At 50.1% G+C, this 13,200-nt stretch overlaps 4 protein-coding genes across 5 annotated transcripts in view; 1 reads left to right on the top strand and 3 right to left on the bottom strand.

Annotated features, from left to right (window-relative positions):
• The window catches only part of fam222ba (family with sequence similarity 222 member Ba), a 64,306-nt gene that overhangs the window by 34,672 nt on the left and 16,434 nt on the right, over window positions 1-13,200 (top strand). The gene's annotated exons all lie outside the window — the stretch shown is intronic.
• On the bottom strand, window positions 7,247-7,896 carry LOC123742358 (keratin-associated protein 10-2-like). Its single transcript, XM_045716258.1, has 2 exons — window positions 7,864-7,896; window positions 7,247-7,801 (listed from the first exon to the last, which is right to left on the bottom strand). Exons 1-2 carry the CDS (start codon window positions 7,894-7,896, stop codon window positions 7,247-7,249), a joined length of 588 nt encoding a protein of 195 aa, XP_045572214.1.
• Window positions 7,901-8,726, bottom strand: LOC123742357 (keratin-associated protein 10-6-like). The gene is made up of 3 exons (XM_045716257.1): window positions 8,531-8,726; window positions 8,163-8,486; window positions 7,901-8,121 (listed from the first exon to the last, which is right to left on the bottom strand). The coding sequence occupies exons 1-3, from the start codon at window positions 8,724-8,726 to the stop codon at window positions 7,901-7,903; spliced, it is 741 nt and encodes a 246-aa protein (XP_045572213.1).
• LOC123742356 (keratin-associated protein 10-2-like) lies at window positions 10,118-11,138 on the bottom strand. The gene is made up of 3 exons (XM_045716256.1): window positions 11,005-11,138; window positions 10,662-10,893; window positions 10,118-10,612 (listed from the first exon to the last, which is right to left on the bottom strand). Exons 1-3 carry the CDS (start codon window positions 11,136-11,138, stop codon window positions 10,118-10,120), a joined length of 861 nt encoding a protein of 286 aa, XP_045572212.1.

Genomic DNA, 13,200 nt, shown 5'->3' with positions numbered 1-13,200 from the left:
GGCTAACCTTTGTGTAACCAGCTAAACAGCTGCTCTTAGCGAATATGTGTTTGGAGTTACCTTTCTAGCTAATAGACTGTTAGTTTACACTTCCTCTTCTAATTATACTGTGGGGAGGTCAAAATAATGAAAAACTACCAAATCTATTCATTTTAAAATGTTGATTTCTTCTGACGATAAGACAAGATGTACTAACATGATGGGGGTCTCTGGGTCGCCGGTTTGCCTGAGCGTGGGTCCCTGGGCAAGAAAAGGTTGAAGACGCCTGCTGTAGGCCTATATAAGGCAAATGAATATTATGTAGTTTGTGTGGTGGTGTTCACTTCATGTCGACTTTGTTAAAGGTCATATGTCCTCTGAGACGCCCTGGTCGGGTCTGGGCGGTTCTAGCCAAGCCATATCTGAGATCCATTCATCATTAATCTGCTCCATCCAAAGTCCCCTCCTCCTTCAGCCCATGTCTGCTATCTCAGCCTGATGGATGCCTCCAGCCTTATTGCAGAGGAAAGCGGGTCGATGGAGAATAATTTGCTGCTGGGTACATTAATGTTGGGTTCAATTGCATAGACCTTTGAGCGGGCCTCATCAGTCTTTAACCATCGGACAGCTAGGGGAAAGGTGGCGGTGTGAGTTAGGTAGTTGGAGAGGGCATGATGCAAGAATGTATGTGTGACTATCTGTGTGCGTGTTGCTCTTTCTAACCATAACCGGCGTAGGCATAGTTCTTTCAGAATAATATATCAATAAATATGAATCTGTTTTTTACAATCAGGTATTTGCCATGCAGACCATGCTTCCTCCCTCCTCTCCCAGTGAGTGGCAAGAGCAGAGAGGCAGGAGACAGACAGACTCTGTGGTGTGCTTTAGATAGATGGACAGTGCGGTGTGCTTTGACCGGTGCTGCCGCTCTGAGCCTGGGAGGGCCAGATGTTCCCAGGCTAACACAGGGTTGAGATGTTTACCATGCCGGCCCTGTGTTTGCCATGCCGGCCCTGTGTTTGCCATGCCGGCCCTGTGTTTGCCATGCCGGCCCTGTGTTTGCCATGCCGGCCCTGTGTTTGCCATGCCGGCCCTGTGTTTGCCATGCCGGCCCTGTGTTTGCCTGGCTCCCCTTTGAGAAAGTGGCTGGCTGGACAGGGGCTGGGGATGGCGCCTGTCTGGGTGGGTGGCATGCAGTCGCGCGCACGCACGCACACACACACAGGCAGACAGGAGATGAAGGGATCCCAAATGTCCGCTGCTCTCTCTGCTCCTGGCGACACACCTTTAGAAACTCTGGGCCAGTGAGAATGATCTCTTTTATCCCAGACAGGCCCTGTGTGAGAGGCTCTGGCTCTCTGTGGGGCCCAGGCTGAATGTCAGCGCTGCCATTGAGCTGACCTTACCTGCTGCTGTACATGGACAGAAAATATAATTGTTTCACCTTTTGGGTTGTATCGACCAGGAAATCCATTACATACAGGGAAAAGGGTCAGGCATACAGGGAGGGCATGGCTGGCCTCTCACCACATTTTGGTGTGCATATCTGACTGTGTCTGTGTGTATTTAGGCTATGTGAGGTCGGTATAGTTTAATGGCACTGTGGATAAATGTCCTAGCCAGGCTGAGGGCAGCGTTCCTCTGGTCAGTGCTGTGGCTGGCTGTGTAACACTGCCTGCCTGCCTGCCTGCCTGCCTGCCTGCCTGCCTGCCTCGTGGTTTGTGTGTTAAGTCCTTTTAGGATGATTTAATGGCCTTAGCTCTCCCACAGCTCAGACTACTGGAGCTGCTTTGACCCTCCTCCTACATCAAGCTGCCTGACACCCTGGTGCTGTGGCTGCCTATGCCCGAGTCCTCCTGTCCCCTCTTTTCCTCCCCTCCTCTCCTACCTCTCCTCTCCACAAATAGAAATGTTATGCATAGAGACTAAATGATTTCTTATTCTTATAGTGGCATGTTTGTTCTACATAACATATTTCCATCTGAACGTTCCGCTACAATGTGCCCTGCTGAACGCACCCCGGACTCTCACTCGGAGAGGGAGTGGGAAATCACACTGGTCATGCAGGGAGTCATTATGCTGATCAAGGCTTATCGTACAGCTGGCTAGGGGGGCTGTGTGTGGTGAGTGTGTGTGCCCGCCTGTCCATCCGTCTGGAACAGCTGCATTGATTTGGATCTGTTTGCTGAGCATTCAGAGCAGAAATGTGAGCCGTAGGAACACCTGGAGAGAGGGGGGGTGTCAGGAGGCACTGTTCTACGTGTGCACACACACCACCCCATCTCTGATTCCTACGTGAGGGCAACCTGGGATCCCAATCAGCAGCACTTTAAAAGCTTTCCTCTTTCTCCCTTTAATCGTAGGCTCAATTTGTCACTGGGGTGTCCAATTTCTGATAAGCGCTTGACAGAGAGAGAGGCAGAGGAGGTGGGGGGGAAGAGCAGCACAAAATGGATGCACCTGCTCACATATGAAATCAAGCCACTCCATCTTAATTTCTCTATGCTGCTGCGCCAGCCCGCCTGGAACAATGCTGTTGTGCATTAGCTCTGCTCTGTCCACACACACTCATGCTGGGTCTGAAAGGGAACACTATGCCTTATAAAGTGCACTAGCTTTGACCCGGGCCCATTCGGTCAAAGAGTGCACTATATAGGGAATAGGGTACCCTTTTGGACAGACTGATTCAAGCCCATTTGAGACTTAACCATAATGGAGAGGCTGGGCTGCACAGTCGTGTTTGGGCTGGGTCAATCTGTGGGGCCATGGGGGAAGGTGCTGGCTGGTATTAAACAGTTTTTCACTAGGTCTGACAGGTCAGAAAACTCATAACGCTGGCATCTGGCCCCCTCTCCTCTCTGCTCCTGCTTGTGCAGTGTGCACTCAATCAAACACATATTTTAGACTTACTCACACACATTTTGAGGCAGAGACACACAGTTTTTGAATCAGGCTACGCAGTACGCACACATTTTCCACCACATTCACTCACATATCAGGCAGGTAGCCTAGCGGTTAAGAGTGTTGGGCAAATAACCAAAAGGTTGCTGGTTCGACTCCCCGAGCCTACAACGTAGATGGAAAATCTGCTGGTGCCCTTGAGCAAGGCACTTAGCCCTATTTCGCTCCTGTAAGTCGCTCTGGATAAGAGCATCTGCTAAGTTACTTAAATATAAATAACACGCACACATATTCAAGATGGTATTGCTGAGAATTTTACCCTGGGCGTAGCTGTAATTCTTTGCCTAACTGGCTGTGTGGTATGTTTCTCAGAGGCAGGCCCACACCACGACTGAAATATTAGTGCTTCTGAAACTCTACTGTCCCTTCAGGGGCATCACAGCCTCCTGCTGATTTACAACCCACAGACACCAGGCAGGATTCTCACATTAACCCACCCTGCCGACCCTGCTCACTCACTCCCTCCCTCTTTTCTCTGGTACAGCTCGTCAATGTATAGGGTTGTAAAATGTTCAGTAACTTTCCCAGGTTTTCCAGAAATCCCAGTTTTGAAGATTCCTGGAATCAGGAATTATGCAGGACATCTGGGAAACCTCCTACTAGGATTTCTGGAAAACCTGTGAATTTCACCTGAATTTTGCAATGTGCTATCTGCAGATGTAGAATTGTTATATCTGCAGTGGTGCTGTTACAAACAGTACATAGCTTGGTATAGGTGTCAGTCAACTCAACATGTGACTGTCTGGCTGCGTTGTCTCCTTTTGATAAAGACCAAAACTCTATGTGGGATTTAGAAAGATAGAAAAGGGATAATGTTGCTCTTGTATGAGGACGACTAGGCCTTTCTCAGAGCTGTAGTCTGATTAGCCTACCCCGAGAGGGTATACTGTAGAGTAGGTACTCTCCTCTCCCATGGCATGCAAGTCTCTCTCTCTCAGCAGCATCTGTCATCCGCCAATCTGTGTTTGAACAGTTGCAGACCAGGGCTGCTCCAATCCAGAGGATGTGAGTGGAGTGGAGCGAGGAGCGGAGCGTCCGTAATTTGGTATGAATGTGGAGCAGATGAAAAAAATGTTTGCAGTTGGCCTTCTCTCCCGCTCCAATGGGGTGTCACAGCTGGGTGTCACAATCTGTGTAATTGATGGCAAGACAACGAATGAGCCCATGCAACAGTACCGGAGACATTTTGATTTCTATGTTGGCTGTTGTTTAAAAAACAAAAAAGGAGTATGAGTTTAATTGCACAACAGCAACACTTACAACTGAAATATCTGATCATCAATAAATTTGAGAAAAAGCCATTTTGTTTTTTAACACACCGGCTTCTTATCAGGTAGGTCCTTGTTTAATAAGCCTACGACAAGTTGTTGAACTGTTGAGCGCTTACAATAACCTACTTCAAAACCAAATAGTACATAGTCACAAAAGTACATGGAGTGTTTGTTTAAATGTTCCTTTTAAACAAAAAATGTATGGATTGAATTTGGAGCGGGGGAAAGAACTCTCCCTGAGCGATGAGGGGAATTTCTAACCGCTCAACTCCACTCACATACTCCGCTCCAAACCCTGCCAAGTGCTACTCTGTTAATTGCAGAGCAGGAAGAGTAATGGCCGCTACAGATCCTTGCCACTGCTGTTTTTATAAAACTCCCCTGGCTGATTAATTTGAAAGGCAAGCAACTGAGTGTTTAATCAGATTTAGCGCTAGGTGTATTTAGAGTGTGACTAAATCAAATGTAGGGCTTTTAGCTGGTGTGTTTAAAAACCTACAGCTCTAGAGCGCTGCCCAGAGATCTTGCTGTGGTTTTTAATGCATGTCAACCATTGGGATTTCTCATTAGTTCGTTTTTAGACTGTCACATCTCTGGAAGCGGTTGGTTTTTCCCTCACTGAGGCATGTCCTCTCCAGCCCTCTGACTGTCTGCTCTGTGGATGGATGTAGAGTAGATAGACGGGTAAATAAAGAAGTAGCCAGGCATCCTTCAGTTTGGATCTGCTCTGTTTTGGCAGTGCCGTCCACACATTTTACATCTGGTGTAAACACATCCGTCAAATGACACTAGTAGAAGGGACCAGGGAAATTGGTATTCCGGGCCAGCATGCAATGCATGCACCTCTGTAGGCTTCTTCAGACTAGTGCCTTAACTTTGAGCATGGACACACAGACACACACACTCCAGTCTCTCACCTCCCACATCAAGAAGATGAGTGGTCATTACAGTGAGTACCCTAGACTAGAGTTGTGTGAAATAGCCAGTGGCTGGACTAGACTGTCCATGGCTTACTGGCCCACGCTCATTCCTTTCAGCCCTTCAGTGGGTGTGTGTTGTAATGACTATAGCCTCGGGATGAGATCAGGTCAGGACACCACCAGGTCATATCTCCTGACTCATAGTCACTCACTCTACCAGTCCACGCAGCCACGTGTCTGAAATGGCCCCCTATTCCCAATATAGTACACTAGTTTTGACCAGGGCCAATAGGAGATAGGGTGCCATTTCAGACACACCCCCAGCTAGACGAGGCAACAAGATCTCATAGTTTCCCTTCGAAATTCAACGTATTATGGATGAATGTCTATTTTTGATGCATTACATCCATGTGATTACAGGGTTAATTCCTCTTGGTTACAGGGTTAAAACAGAAACAACTCAAATGGTTAATAGTTTAGCCCTTCATTCTGAGTGGTTAGAGCTATGGTTTGGGGAAGGCTTAAAACAAAATAATAAAAAATGGCACGCTGGGTATCATCAGTGTTCATAGTATTCTCACGGCTTGCTAGAGCATTGTGGTCTGCCGTAGTGCAGCGTTTTTTTTTAAAGCACAGAGGAAGTCATAAGTCAACGTTCTCAGGGTCTTTTCAGATGTCCAAAATCACCGTCTGTTTCTAGTGACCAGCCTGGATGAGGATCCAGTCAGTACTCTGTTGGCTGACTGGCTAGGGGCAGGCCCAGAGGCTCTCATTCAGGCTAAAGATGAGAGCCACTGATGTTAAAGACTGACACAATGTGAAGATGAGGCCAATGGGGTGATCAGGGCTCATACATTTTGTCCCCCCTCCCTTTCGTGTCATGACATCTCATCATGTTAAGAGCTTCTGCTCTAACTGTAAAACAGACTTCTCCTCTGTGACACTCGGACAGTCCGAGATTATCCAATTGCGGACTGAGCACTATTTTAGGTGGAGTCTGTCTGTCTGGCTCGCTGGCTGCTGCTCCTCTTCCTCTCCTCCATCCCCCCTTCACCTTTAATTAGAGATGTGTCAGTTAATCTGTTACTCCCACCCTCCCCCTCAGCTCGGAGTAGCTCTCTCTCTGTCAACACCACCAATGCAATTTCCTTGTTTGACAGTTTGATTTTTGACACCTTTTGTGTTGCCTGTTTGGAAACTGTACCATACTGACTCTCTCTTTCTCTCTCCTTTCTCACAGTCTCTCTCTCCCCTCCCTCACTCATTTAAATACACATACATTCTCTTCAGTTGCAAATAACATTTCCAGATTGATGAGGGCTGGCATCTCTATGGTTGAAAAATATAAATGTCAGCCAGCCCAGCCCAGGACTAAACACCTCAGGATCTGCTACAGTCATCAGGAACTCTTTTGTGTGAGAATGTCGAACACACACACACACACACACACACACACACACACACACACACAGTGGAACAGAACAGCATTGGCTTACATGCCTGTGGGCCCTGGGCTAGCAGCAGCATTGTTTCATTAAATCCTGTTCCGCCCGTACTGTTTGTACAACCCAGATGGGCTAATGAAGGCCACACTGATGTGAACAGTCAGTTCTGAGTAACATGCACAAGAGCAGGCAAGGTCTTTTTTTCATTTAGAATGTTCTGCTTTGGAATTCAAGGGTAAAAATATATTATTTTCTCTTTCTTTTCCCCCGGCATTCAGCTCTCCTCACTCGCAAAAGAGAAGTCATTTCATTCTCCCTGGTAGAATCCACACACACAACATGCTAAGGATACAATGAATTTCTCCCAACAAGATTATTCCTTGGCTCTATTATGGACACTATAACCTCAGGATAAACACAGTTAGATAACAGCAGCACACAGCCTGCTCTGCTTTCTCCTCTCCTTCTCCCTCAGCCATTATCACAAACAATGGAACAACACAAAGGCTTAGCTTTCTTAATTGCTTTTGCCTTTAATTGGTAAAGACTGCTAAGGACTAGCTGTTAATGCAACCAACCAACCAAACAGGGTTTTCTTCTCACCTTGTTTTTGTAACACGGAGGCATTTTTTCTAATGAGCTGCTTATTTTGATGCTGAACTCTTAATTTTCACGCCACACACGCCTCATACTCACACGCCTCATACTCACACGCCTCACACGCCTCATACTCACACGCCACACACGCCTTATACTCACACGCCTCATACTCACACGCCACACACGCCTTATACTCACACGCCTCATACTCACACGCCTCATACTCACACGCCTCACACGCCTCATACTCACACGCCTCACACGCCTCATACTCACACGCCTCACACACCTCATACTCACACGCCACACACGCCTTATACTCACACGCCTCATACTCACACGCCTCATACTCACACGCCACACACGCCTCATACTCACACGCCTCACACGCCTCATACTCACACGCCACACACGCCTCATACTCACACGCCTCATACTCACACGCCTCATACTCACACGCCTCACATGCCTCATACTCACATGCCTCATACTCACATGCCTCATACTCACATGCCTCATACTCACACGCCTCATACTCGCACGCCTCATACTCGCACGCCTCATACTCGCACGCCTCATACTCGCACGCCTCATACTCACACGCCTCATACTCGCACGCCTCATACTTACACACCACACACGCCTCACACGCCTCATACTCACACACCTCACACGCCTCATACTCACACGCCTCATACTCTCACGCCTCACACGCCTCATACTCTCACGCCTCATACTCGCACGCCTCATACTCGCACGCCTCATACTCGCACGCCTCATACTCGCACGCCTCACACGCCTCATACTCGCACGCCTCATACTCGCACGCCTCATGCTCGCACGCCTCATACTCACACGCCTCATACTCACACGCCTCACACGCCTCATACTCACACGCCACACACGCCTCATACTCACACGCCTCATACTCCACGCCACACACGCCTTATACTCACACGCCTCATACTCACACGCCTCGTACTCACACGCCACACACGCCTTATACTCACACGCCTCATACTCACACGCCTCACATGCCTCATACTCACACGCCTCATACTCACACGCCTCATACTCACACGCCTCACATGCCTCATACTCACACGCCTCATACTCACACGCCTCATACTCACACGCCTCATACTCACACGCCTCATACTCACACGCCTCATACTCACACGCCACACACACCTCATACTCACACGCCTTATACTCGCACGCCTCATACTCGCACGCCTCATACTCGCACGCCTCATACTCGCACGCCTCATACTCGCACACCTCACACGCCTCATTCTCACACGCCTCGCCTCACACGCCTCATACGCACACACCTCACACGCCTCATACTCACACGCCTCACATGCCTCATACTCACACGCCTCATACGCACACGCCTCACACGCCTCATACTCGCACGCCTCATACTCGCACGCCTCATACTCGCATGCCTCATACTCGCACGCCTCATACTCGCACGCCTCATACTCACACACCACACACGCCTCACACACCTCACGCCTCATACTCACACACCTCACACTCCTCATACTCTCACGCCTCACACGCCTCATACTCACACGCCTCACACGCCTCATACTCGCACGCCTCATACTCACACGCCTCATACTCACACGCCACACACGCCTCATACTCACACGCCACACACGCCTTATACTCACACGCCTCATACTCACACGCCTCATACTCACACGCCACACACACCTTATACTCACACGCCTCATACTCACACGCCTCACATGCCTCATACTCACACGCCTCACATGCCTCATACTCACACGCCTCATACTCACACGCCTCATACTCACACGCCTCATACTCCCACGCCTCGCACGCCTCATACTCGCACGCCTCATACTCGCACGCCTCATACTCACACGCCTCATACGCACACACCTCACACGCCTCATCCTCACACGCCTCATACTCACACGCCTCATACGCACATGCCTCACACGCCTCATACTCACACGCCTCATACTCGCACGCCTAGCACGCCTCATCTCGCACGCCTCATACTTACACACCACACACGCCTCACACACCTCACGCCTCATACTCACACACCTCACACTCCTCATACTCGCACGCCTCACACGCCTCATACTCGCACGCCTCACACGCCTCATACTCGCACGCCTCACACGCCTCATACTCGCACGCCTCACACGCCTCATACTGCACGCCTCACACGCCTCATACTCGCACGCCTCACACGCCTCATACTCGCACGCCTCACACGCCTCATACTCGCACGCCTCATACTCACACGCCTCATACTCACACGCCTCATACGCACACGCCTCACGCACACGCCACACGCCTCATACTCACACGCCTCACGCCTCATACTCACACGCCTCATACTCGCACGCCTCACACGCCTCATACTCACACGCCTCATACTCGCACGCCTCACACGCCTCATACTCACACGCCTCATACTCGCACGCCTCACACGCCTCATACTCACACGCCTCATACTCACACGCCTCATACTCGCACGCCTCACACGCCTCATACTCACACGCCTCATACTCGCACGCCACACACGCCTCATACTCACACGCCTCACACGCCTCATACTCACACACCTCACACGCCTCATACTCACACACCTCACACTCACACATACACACACTTGCATGCACTAGTTGTCCCCTTCCTTAGGCTACACTACAGCTGAACCCCGGTCTTTTTCAGCCCCTAAAGCATTGGGTTGTTTTTCTCAGAAATTTGCCCTATAGTACATTTCCTACTCTTCCTCCTGAATGTGTAACCAAGGGAGATTGCCCTGACGTGGGGAGGTATTGACCAAAGCAATCAGAGGCATGATTTATAGCTGGCTGGTGTCATTTTATAAATGGCCCTCTCCTCTTCCACCCTCACTGTTTTTTCTCCACATACTCTCCTCATACTCTCACGCCTCACACGCCTCATACTCACACGCCTCACACGCCCCATACTCGCACGCCTCATACTCACACGCCTCACACGCCTCATACTCACACGCCACACACGCCTCATACTCACACGCCACACACGCCTTATACTCACACGCCTCATACTCACACGCCTCATACTCACACGCCTCACATGCCTCATACTCACACGCCTCACATGCCTCATACTCACACGCCTCATACTCACACGCCTTATACTCACACGCCTCATACTCGCACGCCTCATACTCGCACGCCTCATACTCGCACGCCTCACACGCCTCATACTCACACGCCTCATACTCACACGCCTCACACGCCTCATACGCACACACCTCACACGCCTCATACTCACACACCTCACACGCCTCATACTCACACGCCTCATACGCACATGCCTCACACGCCTCATACTCACACGCCTCATACTCGCACGCCTCATACTCGCACGCCTCATACTCGCACGCCTCATACTTACACACCACACACGCCTCACACACCTCACGCCTCATACTCACACACCTCACACTCCTCATACTCGCACGCCTCACACGCCTCATACTCGCACGCCTCACACGCCTCATACTCGCACGCCTCACACGCCTCATACTCGCACGCCTCACACGCCTCATACGCGCACGCCTCATACGCACACGCCTCATACGCACACGCCTCATACGCACACGCCTCATACGCACACGCCTCACACGCCTCATACTCACACGCCTCACGCCTCATACTCACACGCCTCATACTTTGCACGCCTCACACGCCTCATACTCACACGCCTCATACTCACACGCCTCACACGCCTCATACTCACACGCCTCATACTCGCACGCCGCTCAACACGCCTCATACTCACGCTGCACGCCTCACACGCCTCATACTCACACGCCTCATACTGCACGCCACACACGCCTCATACTCACACGCCTCACACGCCTCATACTCACACACCTCACACGCCTCATACTCACACACCTCACACTCACACATACACACACTTGCATGCACTAGTTGTCCCCTTCCTTAGGCTACACTACAGCTGAACCCCGGTCTTTTTCAGCCCCTAAAGCATTGGGTTGTTTTTCTCAGAAATTTGCCCTATAGTACATTTCCTACTCTTCCTCCTGAATGTGTAACCAAGGGAGATTGCCCTGACGTGGGGAGGTATTGACCAAAGCAATCAGAGGCATGATTTATAGCTGGCTGGTGTCATTTTATAAATGGCCCTCTCCTCTTCCACCCTCACTGTTTTTTCTCCACAGATGGGAGAGTTGTTCTGCCCCTGAGAAATGGAGGAAAGTTAGCTTTTAATGGAGCAATTTGACACATGACACAAGCCTTGAAGTTGTAAGTGTGAATGTGCATGCATCAGTTTTCAAATACGGCATTATCTCTAATCACTTTACTCTTATAAAAAGAGGCTCACCCAATGATTAGGAGATTATTATAGATGTATATGAGTTGTGGTGGAGACTGAAGAGTCACTTGCTGCGTCGTCAAGGGGTCCCTAATGCCATGATGAAAGCACAAGGGGTGTCTGGGTCAGTCAGTGTTAGACACCTGGCTTAACTCCACTGGCTGAGCCATGACTCCACAACCATACTTCACACGCAAGACGAGTAAGGATTGCAATCAACTGGATGTACAGGTGCCTGCCTGGGTCACTGCAGAGTAAAGTCCACATCATACCAATCTAACCCACCTGGGTTTTACCCTGTGGGCAATTAGGAATCGGTTGGAGTAGCAGAAGCCACACACACAGCACTGCTGCAGCATCTGATGTTTCATAGCTGTGCTAGAGAGAGTCTTACTGCACTGTCTGAGTGTTTGTATTGTTGAAAGAGCCTGTATTTTATTTTCTGTCTGATGTGTATTTGAAGTGGATGTATCATAGTGACTGGGTGGCTGTCAGGCCAGGGCCCCGTCTGTCTGGTTTCATCATCTCTTGCTGTAGTCTCTCTACGACTCTAAAGCAGAGTGTCAGCTGGAGCATTACCGTAGGCTGACCTTTGCTGCTGCGCTCCCCAGTTTTCTGACATTCAGGGGCGCTGTGGGGGAGGATGATTGTGTGTGTGGTAGATGCCTCTGGGTGTGTATAAAACAAACCAATCGAAAATTGGGATCTTGCTTTGACTGGTAACCCTCTCTTCCTCGTCTATCTATATTCTACATGTCTGCATTTGATGTGAGTTTGACTACCTCCACCCCAATGCCTTTGTGTTCTTGAAAACATTCTTGTTATCCTTGTTGAGAAACATTGGCACTAAGATGAATTGAGAGAGAAAAAACTGAATCTCCCTTGCGGCTTTAAGACCGGCACTGAAATCCGCCGCATCACCCTGGCCGCACAGAACGAAATGGCAACAAATCCTTAGATCTGTGTGCTAGTAAGAGAGAGAGCACTCCTACCGCCCACTCCCCCCATCATTCCTCCCATAGCCACCCTTCCACAGGCCCCAACTGTCCTCCCCATGCCACCCCCGCCCAGCCACCCTCCCTGTCACTTCCAGCCCCCCTCCGACCCCATACCTCCCCACCCAGACCCCAAGGTGCAGCACAGACAGCTCCGTCTCGGGTATCTCTCTCTGTGTAACTGCCAGCTTCATTAAGGCTTGTTTTCTTTCCCCTCGCTGGGAGGATTTAAAAGAGCTGTCATCCTGACCTTTTTCAGCGCCTGTGTTTTTAAAGAGTTCATCTCACCCCCTCCTCTCTCTCCCCCCTCTACGGGGGACAGGCGCTTTTAAGCCGCCACCCTGCGGCAGACGGCCGTGCCAAGGTTGTTGGTGGGTAATTGCCTCCCTCATAACAACGCGGTGTGTGTGTGGTTTTTGTCTGTGCTCCGGTGTTTGTTCTGATGCCACGCGGCAGCAAAGGAGAAGGGCACGGGGCAACGCACTCTGTCGACTTAATTTACTCCCTGACTGACCTTCCGTGCTGATTAAGCAAGCATCTGTGGTGTTTTGAATACTGTAAGTGAAGCAGACTGCAATTAAAGCTGTTCTCTCTCTGCTGCTGCTGTTACCTCTGATTGTTACTCGGTGGCAACCTCTCT

Source organism: Salmo salar, chromosome ssa04, assembly GCF_905237065.1.
Source record: "Salmo salar chromosome ssa04, Ssal_v3.1, whole genome shotgun sequence".
NCBI classification, from domain to species: domain Eukaryota; kingdom Metazoa; phylum Chordata; class Actinopteri; order Salmoniformes; family Salmonidae; genus Salmo; species Salmo salar.
The sequence above is the reverse complement of the archived record's forward strand: the minus strand, read 5'-3'. Positions and strand labels throughout refer to the sequence as shown.